Source organism: Aythya ferina, assembly GCF_964211825.1.
Source record: "Aythya ferina genome assembly, chromosome: Z".
Classification (NCBI taxonomy): Eukaryota; Metazoa; Chordata; class Aves; order Anseriformes; family Anatidae; genus Aythya; species Aythya ferina.
This window is the reverse complement of record NC_140299.1, coordinates 16,640,292-16,656,354: the sequence shown is the minus strand read 5'-3', so window position 1 is coordinate 16,656,354 and position 16,063 is coordinate 16,640,292. Positions and strand designations below refer to the sequence as shown.

Sequence of the window (16,063 nt, the reverse complement as noted above, 5' to 3'; positions counted from 1 at the left end):
CTTATCGTCTGTAAGGACAAAAATACCTTATTAGGCTTGTAACAATCTATTAAAAGTCAATTACTACTTTCTCATTAAGCAGTATGCTTGTGATTGTATGACCCTGACTCTACTTCTTTACACCAATTAGAAAAACAGTAATTCCACTAAAGCCAGTGATCTCGTAATTTGGGCACGTTCAGAAACGAGAATAAGACTTGGCTTGTACCTTTGACAAATTCAGACAGCAGAGCACAAGAGTGCAATTTATCCCTTTAGACACATGAATATATCCTTACACACGAATCCTGCTGAGAGTTCCTGCTATTGCAGAGGTCTGTGTAACCGCAGTAATGTTTCTTCAGTTTGTACATCCAAATCTGCCTGACCTCAGTGCTGTAGCACTTCAGTTCTGGTATCTGGAGCTGTATTTTTCATTACATATCTAATTCAATACATTTCAATCGAATTAAAATAATAATCACCTGATCACTTTTTACTTATGAAAATTAGCAAATAATTTGATTAGACATAGATTTCATCAAACATTAAGAAGTTCATCAGCATAGCATGTGAACATACTTTGAGCTATCGATGATATTCCCAACCAGAAAGGTATAAACCAGCTATCCCTGCTCTGTATGGATAGGCACGTCAGAAAAGTTTCTCACCTAGACAAGCATAGGAACAAAACCTTTACTAATTTATTTTTATTTTACTTCAGGTGGGAGTAAACAAACCTTTGAATATGTAAATATATATATATATATATGTATATATCGTTATTCAAAAATGAATTGTTTAAATATGCATAAGCAATTGCTGTTCTACTTCCAAAGAAAGCACAGCAATGTTTTCACAGATTGTAACCATGGTTCACCCATCACTTTGTTGCTCCCAAAGCACATTTTTTTTAACCACCCTAACATATAAGTAATAATAAAATCCAAATGGAACACTATGCAAAACACTAAATTGCTCAGAATACTGCCTTCTATCTATTTTCTGGTGGTACGAGCTAATGAACTCCAGAAAGGACCAAAGCACTGTTCTGGCAAACTGTAAGACCATCATTTTCCACCCCTAAATTAGTGCCACAGACATGCTGATGTATATAGGGGAGATTGCCAGAGTTTTGTGTATCTGAATTTGCAAGTATGTTCTGCAACTGAAGCACAAGAGAGGGAGAAAGCACCAAAATCAGTAGTATTACTATTTCAAACTGCTATTCTCTATTGCAAATGTATAAGATAGAGATTCAAAGTAAGAATTAACAAAGAGTTGCCCAGAAAGTGAAAATAAAAGCTAAAAATCTGATAACTTTGCTGTGTCTGAAGGGTCTGTGTTTAGAAAGTCCTGGTATTTAATCTGAGACCTGATTCAGATTATTTTGTCCAATATAATGACAAAAGGTTGCATTTTTAAAGGAGATTAAGTGATTTACAGACCTAAACCCCATTGAAAATCAATAGGACTTAGACTATTGAATCACTTAGCTACTTTAAAAGTATTTATCCATTAAATCCTTAGGGAGGATTACAAGCAGGTGGATAGGAAGCAGATACAAGCATTTAATTTATGACCAAAAGGTCGTATCTTGTTTTCACTGCCCATCAAATGCAATTTCCCATGCTCCTTGTTTCATCATCAGTTGCTTTCTTGTCTTTCCAGCTGTAACCACTTAGAAATGTTAGTATAAACCCTGACCTCCACCTTTTCCAACTGTGTCACACAGAGTTGCACTGGTAGCTATTTCTCATAGTTGTTAATGTCAACATTTTTGTCCCCCTTCTCTGTGGGCACAGAAAACACTTGTCTCAAATAAAGTAGCTTACCTTACCTGTTCCCTGCATATACTGTCAACTACTTTTTCTATTTCCATATTATTGAATCCCAATACATGTGGTGCCCACTTAATAACTCTTACAATTACCTTCTTTGAAAATGGAAAGTTCTTTTATCTCTCAAGGAACTTAGCTCAGTACCTGGTTCCATACTTAATTCCTAAGTCCTTAGCCACTTCAATCTATAGATTTTCCTTAAAATTTCATCTTTTTGACCATGACTTTTTTTTTTTTCCACCTGATAAATACATTTTTGAGGATGTCTTTTGTTGTTGTTGTTTTTGTTTGTTTCTTCTCCTTGTATCACTTTTGGAGTGTTCCATTCTAAAGACATTCACAATTATCCACTATCTTTTTTTTATTGCTATTTAACTACAATTTTACTGTTTGTTTGTTTGTTTTTTTTTTCTGTTATTGTTCCTTCAATTAAATACAGTAGCTCAAAGAACAGCAATATAATGCAGTTCCAACCTCAAAAACAAGGCAACTGAATTCTGACCTGTGGTTGCTATTACACAGCTCTTTTACGCCTTGCAAAATGATTTACTGCTCTCTCTGTTCATATCTCATAGGCAGTGTTAATATTTATTCATCCATTTGGGCACTGGCAGGCATCCTCTACCAAATGTAGTTGCACTGGTTCAAGAAGCAAGCACTCCCAGCTGCTTGCTGGCTTTTCCTTCACCTTGAGGTTATTGCTCTCTCAGTAGAGTTGAAAAATGAAGCCAGTACACACAATTCATCACCACAGGGCAAAAATCACAAGAATTTTCCTCTCAGGCAGATTAAAACAAGATACTGGTCTTTGCATTGAAGTATGTGTACACAGCCGCCTCCAGCACTCTGCGGGGCTATACTAATAGGCAGAGGAAGGGAGGCAACTCCTGCAGTCATTTCTCAAGTGAACGTGAGTCTGTACCCCCGTCAGTCATTTTCTGATACTGAAAATACATTATTTCAGTTCCAGTTTCAGTATCACTTTCTGTAGCTTTTTAGGGGTGGGATTTCTATACTTTACTGTAAATATAATGCACTTTAACTCATATTTTGTGTTCAAGCCCCACCACACTACTGGAGGAGAAGCTCAGCAATGCCCTGCTTGCTCATCAGCATGCCGCACACCCTGCTCCAACCCAACTGGCCGGCGTTGCCATCACGCTCCTGCAGCCTCACTCTGCACTCCCAGGGCGTGGACGGCTTCAGCCTCCGGGCATAGGTAGCAACAACTTTCATAAACGCCAGCTGTAATTCACTAGAACATTCATCAAAACAAACAGTTCTAAAAACGTAAGTGAGGAATGATTCCTCTGGGGCAATCTTTAGACTACAGTGATAAGAAAAATCTGAATAAAGAAAGCTAGCAGCGTGTTCTGTTGACGTTGCAAAAGGAAAAGATATAAAGAGATTTTATTTCCCAGTACATCACAGGGTGTAATAATAACTAATTCTGCTAAGAGAACAAGAAGGAAAACAGAGCTGCACATTTATCTAAAAATATGTAGCATTTTTCAAGGTGAATTTAACTGTAGACCTCAGAGAAAGAATGGATCGTTACCTAGATTAAAATTGTTTTGTAATAACCATTTTTTACCATTAAATTGCAGTGCTCTTGACTTTACAAAATGGCAACCCTCCAACAAGAAACAAATTTGGATCTAGCCTGACTTCCCATTTATATCAATAATGGGATATGCTGTAAAGAGTAAATGTCTATTTCCTGGAAAAAAGCAACTGGCTTCTATTTTCAAACATCCCAAAGAACAGCTGGATTTTCTGTTCTTGCAGTTTTACAAATGCAAAGGAGCTCACCTTATTTTAAGTTTGATATCATTATACAGCATAACATATCCAATACTTTTACTTTTACTGTAAAATACTATATTACATTACATTCACACATTGAAAAAACAGATGAAATTAATTATCCAAAATTTGTAATAGAATGAACCACAGAAGCTTTCAGATATAAATTTGAAACATTTGCAAAATATCCTTCATTACCTGTCCTCCATAATAAAATTCCTCAGAATCATTATCCCCTTCAGAATCTTCTTCAAGTGTGCTGTTGTGCTGTGACTCCTTAATTAAAAAGGAAAATTAACAATGATAAAAGCAGTATTTCTGTCTTGCATTTATTGTTCTGAGTGCAGGAAGAGTATATTTTGCAAATAATCTCTATGCACACTTAATAAACATTTTATTTTTCATGAGGAGTACTATGGGCCCATTTTAAGCATAGTGAAAGAGCAGACAAAGCTTACACACACTGTTGGGGCACGAGAAAACAACCCTGAATGTATGTCAGAGAAAAATACTTTGTCAGAGGATACAGACAGTGTGGTATTTTAGGAATTGGACTAGAATATTCAGGACTACTTCACCCTGTGGTCCTGCTAAACAAAGCATACTTTACCCACCAAGACAGAGGTTCTGTACTTAATTCACTAAGCATTTCAGTGACCTAATACAGTTTTAATTAACTTGATTCTGGTAAATCAATTCTAATAGTTTAAGGAAATAATTCAAGCCTAAGCATGGGATCCTTTAAGTCCCTTTCTGTGAAAAACTCTGACAAATCTCCACTTTATTATTATAACAAAAGTACCAGCCTGTTTCCAGGAAAGTTAAAACTTAATTTTCTGACTGCCTCTGTTCTAAGACTTTGAAAATTAAAGATTAGAAAGTAATATGCTTACCCAAGTAAAACCTGCTCTAAATAGGCTGCTCTGTGAATAACTGCATGCAAGTAAATAGAACCACTCATGGTACAGACTTCAACTTAGCATGAACTGCAGGGTTATATTCTGCTTGTTACCAATGAAGCCTTTAGTTATAATTATGTAATTAATTAAAAATATTAATCCTTGTTTCTCATAATACATTAGTTATTTCTAGGCTCTGTTCTGACAACGATACCATAAAGAATACTTGATAAAATCTTAACTCTTTACTTCAATCCAAATACCATGTACTTTTTGCACATTTTGTGTTTATGTCCTACACATTCCTGTGTTAGACAATCTTTAAGGTCCCTTCCAACCCAAACCATTAAATGATTCCATGATACACAGAACTGTCACAATGGAATACAAATCAGACGTGTGAATCAAAGAAGAGAAGGTACCCCTGAATGCCCTACATTTATAAATGTCAAATATACTCATCACCAATTTCTACGGTCAGACAATACAATCCCACCTCCTTACCTTTACCTCTAAAGTCCTTCTGTAGTTACTACATGTATACATAGAACAAAAATTGTATTTCAGCCAATTTCACAGCGATTTTTTGAGGTGAGGCATAAAAATCATATCTCCTTCTACTTTACTAAAAAGAAACAAAGTGACTTCAATCATCTTTGTTTATTAATAACCCTAGCTAAAGAGGAAGTTTGTGTTAAAACAGAACCCAAGTGAACAAAAAAAAATCAATGCCAACTAAAGAGAAATGAAACTCTCACATGAGAATAGTATAAAACCCACCCTATCCTAACTCAGATTTCTAACTGTCAAGCCAACAGTGTTAGCAACTTATTTAAAGGCTTTTTCAGTGTTTTTATACTTACGCACCTTGTTCAATTAAAAAAAAAAAAAAAAGGAAAAACTCAAAAATCTGTCCCATGGAAACTTAACTATATCTCCAAGTTTTAATCAAAGGGGTAGATTCTGCATCAAAAGGGTAAATACTGCATTTAAACTTTTAATGTTTACAGAGCATTGCATACAATTATGTAGCAGTAGAATCAAAATACTTTCAAGTGCAGTTTTTAAAATCAAATGGAATTTCACATAATGACAACAAACAACCATATCCATTATCCAATATTATCCATTAGCCAACAACCAACCAATATCCATTATCCATCTGATCATACTTAGCCCCTTTTTTCTGGAATAAAATACAGATCACAGCCTAAAAGGCATTAGTCATAAAACAATTATTCCAAATCCAGAAATCAGCATTGTCAGAAAAAGTCTTGAAGTTAAGCACTTGAATTTTTGATACAGTGCTCAATCTCTTGCACCAGTCATGGTGGGAGCCTATGTGGTACTTTCTTTGAGGCTCTAACACTGTCAGCCCCTGAAGACCTCATCTTTTACTGCCATTTCTTTCTTAATATCATCTCAATGAGACTAATTAGGGGCCCATACCAGAGGTACAGCACAAATACAATGATGACTGAAAAACCTTCACACTCCAGATATTACTTACAGTGAACATTGTCAGGAAAAGTTCCAGTGGGATTGCTGTAGGCCACAGCAGTGGCCTAAGTAAGCCAAGACATTTCTTCCAAAATGTGTTGTAAGGGTGCATTTGACAGGAATTCTATTCCATTACATATTATTTTCTGTTGTTTCTTAAAATATCTTTTGTTAAAATATACATACAAGAAATACATACCTCTCCATTCTCCCTCTGTAATTTTGATTTTATGGATAAGCAATAGTTGACATCGCTGGTTTTTCTTAATTCTTAAAATAAAAGGGAAAATAGAGAACATCTGTGAAAAATGTGAAATACTTTTATATATACTGACTTTAAGTACTTGGTTGAAATAGTTAAGTATCTAAGTTACAGGTATGAAGGACACCAAAGTGTTTACAATACAACAGTCTAAAATTAACAAGAGACTACGTTTCAGAATACTCATGTTTTTAACTGTAAAATGAAATTCAGCTGGTCCATTCAGGAGATTTTGTTTTCCCAATCAGTAATTTAAACTTCTGTGTAAAAAAGAATGAAAAGAATGAAAGATCAAAAGCCCGCCACAATAATTAAATCAGATTGACTTACATACAAAATACAGGTTTAGATTTTATTTTAAATGATAGGCTTTACTTTTCAAATTACGTACACACTTGCAAATAAAATTTAATCTATTCAAATTAATAAAATTTAATAAAATCTTAAACTTCAGGCTATTACAACCAGTTTGTGTTAGGGTGCCACTTTAGTAAAATTATTCTTGATTTACTACATAAATGAGATCACAGACTGAAAATTGTATTGATTTTCCATTGGAATTCAAAGTAATTCTGTGTTATACATGCACACAAAAATACCTTAAAGCTCTGTAACAATAATAAAAATACCACAAAGTCAAACACAGTTATCTGCAGAACAGCTATATTTACTTTACTCATATAGAAGAAACTTTACTCAGTTTCTCCTATAGCCTGAAATCATCAAGGAATTTAGCTGATAAAGTGTAAAAAAATCTGTGTGGAGTATATAGAGATCGTGGTTATATATTGTTTATAAGTGCCTAAATCTCTAAATACCATTATATGTATCAAATGTTTGGTTAGTTTTTTTTTTGAAAGTATGGATGTAATTTCCAATGAAGAGGTTCCCAAAATCACTGGAAAAAAAAATTTTTCCCATAGTCTCATTTTTGAAATAGCTGAACCATTTTGTTTGAATTTTTCTGAAATAATTCACCAGAGACAATGATAGTTATAGACTGTTTCATCCCCAGTGGTACAGATTTCATAAAGGTTTAAGCAAGTGAGCATGAAAACTTATAATTGGGAAGTATTAAGCACCTCTAACTGTATTTGAGGAGAATTACTTTAAAACAGACTGCAGGACATTAAAGGAATAAAATACATTCTCCCTACACAATTGTGTTGATCCCCAAAAGAAGAATTATTTTAATTTATTCTATTCTGAAATGTAGGACAATTTACTACAGCAAGCCTGTGAAGAACTAGTGAGCTGTACAAGTACACACATTAACACATTTCCCCTTAAGTACAGGAAATGTCTTGTCCTTCCTCACAAAATATGAACTTGGTAAAATAATCAGGACATAAGATTACCTGTAGCAATTTGGTGGAAAATTACTGGAATTGGCTCTGTTGTAACTAACACATCTTCATCATTATCAGAACTGGAAACATATGTGTTATCTACGAAAGAAAAACACTTTGCATGTTGAAGTCCCGTGGTGCTCTGCCAGTCCCTTCCCTCGTTGCACAACCCACCCTTCTATCATAATGAATCACTTCCCAGCTGATGAGGGAAACCTAACACTATCATATTCTTGCTGTGCCTTTTTCTGAAGAGATTGTACATAAAAGAAAAGTACCAAAAGGATGGAAGATTAAGAACCAAATAATATACATCCAACCCCCCTGCATTCCAACATCACAGCTTTCATGAGGTGTACCAAGCACTGCTCAGAACTGTCCCAAGACCCATGGGGGTTGTTGCCAACCTTTTCCAAAAGGAAGACTTGTTCTACATTTTCTGTCATGCTCGATACCAACACTCAGGCTTGGTCAAACATGCAGTGAGCTGGCTGTTAACAGCATATTATGCAAAAGATATATGCCTCATGTTGTTGGCTAGTCACAAAAAGGATGTTTGAATTATCTTCTCATCAATGGAGAACACTTCTTGTGCCTGATTCAGGAAAAAAAAAAATCTTTTGTTCCCTTCAAAAACTTTCGGTATGGGTATGAATACTGAAAGCACACTTCAAACTTTCTTATAAAATGTGGGAATAGACTGTGATTTTTTACTTCCAACCAAACCTCCACTAACAAAAAAAAAGGAGCAGCAAGTTTTTATGCAGTATGAACAGAAGCTAATTTTACATGAACTGCTGAACTGCCTATGAAAGTACTAAAATTTTGTTTTCTAATGATCTGGGCTAAATTGGACTTTCCACTCTAGAGCAGAAAGGCTGACAATTAAGATAATCAGAGATAGAGAGGCAAGTAAGAGAATTGAAAGGGCTTGATCTATCATGATTCTGAGCACTTTGGTTCCGCATCAGCACAGGGCATGAACTTGCATGCATTTTTAAACACACTGCTGCAACCCAAGTCTTAAAGCCTTTGACCACGGTGCTTCCAGTGGAATGCTAGAAATAATGTAAACATTAATTGATCCGTAAATCCAGCAATTTGCCACCTATACTGCAGTGGCTCTGGGAAGTCTGCATCCAGACTGAGCCCTAGGGAGGCTGCCCCCTCCTTGCAGCAGCGTCAGCGGTTCCCACAGGTGTGCCACTCTGGCTTTGCAGACGGGCAGCTGCACCGCCATGCACAGACAGGCACATGGGGCTTTCCCAGCCTGCCACCTGGGAACCAGCCTTTCTGCCACCTTCACGCAGAGCTACCACGTCTGGCACTACCCCACACCTTCGCCTACTTCCACTCCTGCGCTGTCCCGTGAGGTAACCCAAGTAGTCTCTGCACAGCACAGCAAACACATACTGCGAGCAGGTAGCTGCTCCCGGAGGCTGACCCCACTTTCCCCTGAGTGCTGCACTCCGTGGGCACCACAACCTGCTCCATCTGCTCAGTCCGCATCTGCTCGGCTACATGCTTGGCACGGGGACGTGTTTTAGAGCCACGGCACAGCGAGAGTAAGAGGGGCTGCCTCCAGCCATCTGCCAGCACTCGCTCCTCCTGCCACTTTTGTCAGTCTGTAAGCTATGCACCCAGGGCAGCTGCTTCTCACCCTCCCCCTGACCCCCTGCCTTGCCTCTATTTGCAGGCTCCACCTTGCCATCACCATTTCAGTGCCAGCATCACCACGTTGGATGGCTCTGGGCATACAACACATGCCCACTCCTTTCCCAAATCTGGAAGCGTAGCTTACTGCTGTAGAGAGCATCATTTAGATCTAAATAAATTTAGCCAGCTCTCACTATTTGGGTGCAGGTAAGGAAATCCATGTGCTAGAATGTATTGCTATATGAAAAAGTAGGAAATACAGCAATCTGTGCTGTACAGAATATATGATTACCAAGAATATATGGAAAAAAGGCTGACTGAATTAAGGTTTTATTGATTTTAATTACATTTTATGCCTATTGCTTGTCATTCTTTCATGGCAGCTGGATAATATTTTTCACTGCCAAGCTTTTGTTTTCCTTTTCTACTTGGCAACCGCTGCTTTTTTTGTATTTGTTTCTGTGTGTGTGTTTTTCCTTTCCTGTCCTGTCAGTGTAATGAAACCTGAAATGAAGATACTGGTTTTGGTCTGCTTTCTTCAAGATCCCATTTCCAACACAGTTAGGTGGAGTCTGCCTGAACCTGTTGCAGGTAGGCAACCAATTCCTCACTGCCAATCTGGGTGTCCCCATCTCTGCTGCAGTCTAACGCAGTCTAAGAGAGGGATGTTTCTGTTAATGTGTCCATAACCCACAAATCACCAGGATAAAAGACCACAGCAGTTCTAAAAGTTTATGGCAGCTAGCAAGTATCAGTCAAAACATATATTCATTAGCAAAATACTTGCTGCTGTAATGGTTCTCACAGGAGTCATGATCCACTCATATTAAAGGGACTTTAGTCTACTCATTGATGTTATATTTTGTAACTGCTCCTTAGGAGCACTATCTTCCCCCACTTTTGTAAATGCTGTGAGAAAATGGTTACCAAGATATTTTGCTTGAACTGTTATTATCTGCCTCTAAAATTTTTAGTTATATTTTCACATTTTCAGCAATGTATAAATAACTTTCAGACATTACTGTCTCAACACTCTTCTGATTAACTTCTTCAGTGCACCATTGTGAGCATATTTTTAGCTTTCACTTGCAATTATGAAACTTTCAAACACATTCTATTACTGAAAGTTGTCATGTCATATTATGGTTCCCAGAGGTATGATTTAGTGCTTAGCTGTTTGTAATCTTTTGATGCTTTATGAAGCAATTCAGCAATATCTGCACACTGTTATCAGTGTCAATGTGGTGATGCTGCATATACAATACCAGTGCAGGGAGATAGAGTATACACAGTACCCAAAGGTCTTTTTATGCTATCTAAAATTCACTTGTGGTATCACTTCTGGCTGAATGAACATTTGTAAAGCAGCACTTTTATCTCTCCATATATTTATTACATACACTAGCGATTTATCTGATAATCAGTTCTGATGGTCTTCTGCTAGTATTTGAAGTTTGATCCGCTGTGTATTGCACACCCTTAATCTCTAAAGGGTACAACTTTGATACAGCTACACACTAATTGACTTAAACCATGATCTGTAAAGACTTATCCAGTGGGAAACTTATCTGATGGGCATCTACTGCTCTGAACTCTAGTAACAAGCAACAATGCTTGAAAGGCATATTCCAACTGAGGAGGAGGATACCAGTAGAGAGTTTCTTTACTTGACACCACCTCGCTTTGATGTGTCCCTAAAATATCCCTTAAAATACATGCCAGAAAAGGGATAACATTGTTGCTGATCATGGCTAACTTAAAAGATTTAGTACAAATACAGGAGACAAAGACACTGGCTCACCAAATCAGAGTGAGTATTTTCAGCATCAATGTTGTAAAATGGCAAAGAGTCATTATCATTCCTAACACACTAGATATCTCTTCTTCACAAAGCAGATGTACATACCATGAAAGCTTGAGATAGCAAAAAAATACTACAACAGTGCTTCCAAAGGCCCGAAGGGTTAGATTTCAATCAGTAAACATGCACAACTGGTTTGCTCCCCATCACCAAGTCAGCTACAGTGTAAAAAGATCAAATTTTATATGGCTTTAAAAAATAGGGGATGATGGCAGAGAATACCCATTAGGTTTCAGGGTGAAAGTCATTTAGGCCTGTAGACCATCAGTGCATGCTGCAAAGAGCATCTGTAAGGGACGTTTGAGCTCTGTCAGACAGAAGAGCTTGCCTGCCAGGAGATGAAATCTCATTTGCTGCAGGAGTACCTGCTGGTTCAGTGTTCTGTGTTGTCATTTAGTTTAGGGGTTCCCAGAGAATAAGTTCTATGGGCGCGTAATAGCTTTATCACTGAAATGAATAAATCCAGTACTGACACTTAATTGAACAAACCATCAACATTTTTTTCTAACTATTGAAAAGAACTATTTGTTTTTTTCATTGCCAGGCCAATCCAGTAACCAATCTATCAATTTACGAGTGGTATGACTGTACTTTATGAATCTCACTTTCTACACATAATACCTGTTGAATAGATCGTTATTAGTAGCAGTTTTTCCTGGTGAAAAAAAAAAAAAAAAAAAAAAAGAAAAAGAAAATCTCTCTCTTAAAGGTTGTATGCATTCTTTAACAGAATCAACTGTATTTATCATCACTGACACACTGATTTCTCTCTGAATCTGCTTCAAACACTGGTATTTTGACCAGACAGTCTATGCCTGCTTATTAGTGAAGAAGTAAAACCTCACAACTTCAGAGATTCCAAAAGAATCAAGAAATATTTCTTTTACAAATATTTGGAAATATTTCTTTTGGAAATATTATCATTTGGAAATGTTATGGATAATGATAAAGAGAGAGGCTTTCATATAATTCATAGTATTTACGTTATTAAATATTCCTAGGATACAAAATACACAATGTGGTGCAATCCAGCAGTACTGCCATATACCACTGCTTACACAGTGTCCCATTTATCTCTCCTGTTTCTGCTAACCTCTTTGCCATAAAAATATCTGTGAAGGCTCTTTGTGAAGGAAATCAGGGAAACAAGTTAGCTTAATATTACGTTTTGCTCTTGGCTGATTGTCTTTCACATGGATAATTCACAACCGTACAGGTTGGCCACGTGGTTACACAACTGCTTTTGCCAACCCGGCTCAGGGTATGGCAGGGAGGCAGAAGTGAGCAGCTGGGAACAGCTTTGCGAGCTTACGCTACCAAAGAGACACCTGTACACAAACCCTGACTCCTGCAGACCCTGAGAAGCAGCACTGCACAGTTCACAGGCTTAATTTTAAGAACGTGAGTTGTCAGTCTCATTAAGGTTTAACACACTGAAGTGCTGTGCTGGCCCCATGCCAGACTGCTCAGCCTCTTGAAAGATCAAGCTTTATCTACCATGCCAAAAAGGAGCCAGGCACTTTCTCCCTCCTCTATCACTGTGTTGGCTCCAGACACGGAAAGCATCACAAGCTCTGGTCTCAGTAAACTTGTGAACTAGGTTTTCTCACCCGGACCCGGTTGATAAATGATACCTGAAAGGAAGAAATGACTGTGAAAATTATTTGACTAATGGAAAGTGATTAGCACAAGGATGCACCTGGAACACATTAACACCCTTTCAAATATTCTCATCTGAACGTTGTAATTTACAGTAACACATATATATGTGTCATGGACAAGAATGTTGCACAGTACCTGGGTAGTCCTCAGAGACATGCACTGAATAGGATACACTGCAAAGAAGAAAAGAAAAAAAAGAAACAACAGAATTAATAATAAGAATAACTGCTGGCATAAGATCTTTTTTCCTGTTCCTATATTATCTTATGTTTATTTATAGGAGCCTTATGGCTTCCAGGACAGAAGGTAACAGCTGATGGCTTTTGAAGTGCACAGTAATTTAAAAAAAAATGTCATGCCCATTTTGAAAGTTTACAAGTTTACTTGGCTAAATTGGCATATCCTGATTTCAACTTTCTTAAAAAGAATATCAAGACTGCATTATATTTACTTTAGAGTAGTATTTCACAATGTACTTTTGCTAAAAAAAAAAAAAAAAAAAAAAAAGTTGCTCTGTGAACATCAGAACTAGAAAAGCCCAGTTTTCTCTACATTTCTTCCTGGGGTTTACTCAGAGCTCAGCATGAAGCCCTTAACATGCTGTATGTTCTTAGTTTCAGCCAAGCTCTGAATTGCTTAGGCTTCTTCCTCTCTTCAAACCCCAGTGTTTATAAAAATTGTGGCAATCTTATTTAACACCCACACCTCTCTGTCAAGGTGAGTTAAAATCAAATTGTAAAGAGCCACAGTAACACTAAAGAGCATCTTCAACACATGGATTACCAGAGCCTACCTCTTCAGAAAAGAGGAATACAAACATATTGTCCTCATCCTCTAGCTCAGCCTACATGTGCTTTTCCTAAGACCTAGCAAGATGCTCACTAAATTCACTACTGAGAGCAGTAAGAATGAACATGGTAGTCTGCTTAGTCATCTAAGTACCCTATTATTTTTATTTTCTTTATTTTTATTTTTATTTTATTTAAGGGTAACATACATCTTCATTTAGCCCTAAAAAAATTCAACTCTGCAACATGCTGAAAGCTTTCTGTTGTATAATTCATGTTCTTTCCAATTCTAAATCCTATAAATTGTATGTGTCAATGTACACATTTAAATAATACATGATACGTGTTCATGTCTGTAGTGAGTTAAGCAGACAGATAAAGATAGGATGGCACTGTCCTCTTAATAAATTCTGTTGTGTATTGTATGTTGTTGAAAACTGATTCGGTGAATCTTTTTCATTTACATGAATATAACTCCCGTGTAGACTATAAAATGAATGCACGTACAGCATTTTCTTTCTCTCTCAAGGACTTCAGTTAAATGAGCTCTGTTTCCACAATTCAATGACTGCAGGAGGAAATCAATATGAAAAAGTAGGTCTCATACTTTCTTCCCTAAATCAATCTATTGCAGCACAGCTCTGTCACCTGTTTTTGTACATAATCTTTTCTAGCATAATACATTTTATGTATTGTTTGACTAAGAAGCAAAGATGCCCATTTCTTCAACAGCTGCACATGTTCACATAAATGGGAGCAGAAAGAGTGTTTATTATATCTGACAACAGATTTAGCCACACAATTCTTGACAGCTTCAGTCATGCCAGGATTAAATCCCATCATTGAGTAATGTCAACATTTTGTGATTTTTCTTTTAGTTCCTTTCCAGTTTTTTGGATAGGCAGCATCTGTGTCTCATCATCTTGGAGCATTTTGCTTAAAGACTGCGGTATTTAAATCTAATTAATCTGTCATGGCATAAAATGCCACTATTTTAAGTAGGGAAATATTCCAAAATAAAGGAATATTATATCTCTGTGCAAACATGTGTGAAGAATTTTGTCCTGTGATTAAACATAATAATAAAATAAATAACAAAAAATCTGTAAATTAATGAAGGGCTGGTTCTTACTAAAACTATCCTTTAGATGTTGCGTTTGTAACCATTACTTCTTCCTTCTACTACCCGAAGTTGTACTTCAGTCTCACTCTTTTAGACTGGCAGCTTGTATAACTCTTCACTGCCACCAGAACTGCTGGGTATGGGTTTGACTACTGTCATATTGTATTATCTTAAAGTGTGGACTTTTATTCCAAGAAAATAAAAATCTTCCTAGAACCTAGGAAAAACCTCACTAGAACCTTTGTGTTTAAATTAAAAACCTCCCTCAAGCCAGTATAAAAGCTGCAGCAAAGAAGAGAAATTCCACATATATATGTACATAAAATAAGTTCTTCACATTGAGGAGAGGAATGGGGCTGGAGAAGTTACAGAATTTCCATCCATGATGATGTTCACAGCTCAACTTGATAAGGCTGTCTGCAAACTAATCTAACCTTGAAGCTGGATCTAACTCTGAAGCTAGTCCTGCTTTGAGTGGGCGGGGGAACCAAGTAGCCTGCACAGGTCATTCCCTCCTTAAATTACTCTATGCTACTATGTGCAGAAACCCTGTGAAAGTGTGTTTCTCTTCCTTCTTCATCACGTGGTAGCTGTGACAGCAGCAACTGTGGTCACATTAAATGGAAACTAATGTGAAAAAATACACTTGTGAAAAAAAATCTCATGAGATGGAAATAAAATGCAAGGTTCATGAAGATGCAGGTTAGAAATAACCTCCAACCAGCTCCTGCAATGACTGTAGGCAAGTTCAAGGTCTGATACAGAGCCCACTGAATCTAGTAGTCGTCTCAGTACTGCGATGAATATTACCAAAGAGGGGAAAGAAAAGGTAAAAATTATATGAAGTAACATAGTTCTGTAAACCTAGTAATAAGAAGTCTCCCTTTCGGTAAAATTTCACCACCACCAAAATCTGATGTCACCTCCATCTGAAAAGCATTAACAGAAAACCTGGCTGCCAAACAAAAATCAAATCGTAATATGGTTAGAAATAATAATGGAATCTCATAAGCCCAAGCTGCCACTTCAGAGGAAAGATTATGAAAAAGATGTGAACCCAAGATTAAACAGTAAAATGCTTGAAAATAGCATATTTACTTCCAATTGTAACAAACCATCAGTTTTTACTAGAAACACTACTGACTCAGCTTAGGAATAAACCAAACTTAGCGGAGTCCTCAACTCAGCAGAATTACTTGTTATGTTGGGTGTGTCTAACCTGAAATTCTTTACACTCTTAGCCTCTTCCATCTTACCGAAAAAAAAAAAAAAAAAAAAAAAAAAAAAAAAAAAAAAAAAAAGTGGGAAATTGTCTTCTCCCTATTTAAATTCATATT

General features: G+C 36.8%; 1 protein-coding gene across 2 annotated transcripts in view; it reads right to left on the bottom strand.

Annotated features, from left to right (window-relative positions):
- PARP8 (poly(ADP-ribose) polymerase family member 8) overlaps positions 1–16,063 on the bottom strand; it is a 108,947-nt gene that overhangs the window by 45,586 nt on the left and 47,298 nt on the right. The window contains exons 3-6 of one of the 2 annotated variants that reach the window (XM_084505092.1): positions 12,951–12,988; positions 7,646–7,735; positions 6,225–6,295; positions 3,825–3,902 (exon numbers count right to left, since the gene is read on the bottom strand). In XM_084505092.1, coding sequence (XP_084361218.1) covers positions 3,825–3,902; positions 6,225–6,295; positions 7,646–7,735; positions 12,951–12,988 — 277 coding nt within the window. Of the gene's footprint in view, positions 1–3,824; positions 3,903–5,029; positions 5,182–6,224; positions 6,296–7,645; positions 7,736–12,950; positions 12,989–16,063 lie in introns of those variants that run through there. The other variant, XM_084505093.1, reaches the window with a different exon arrangement.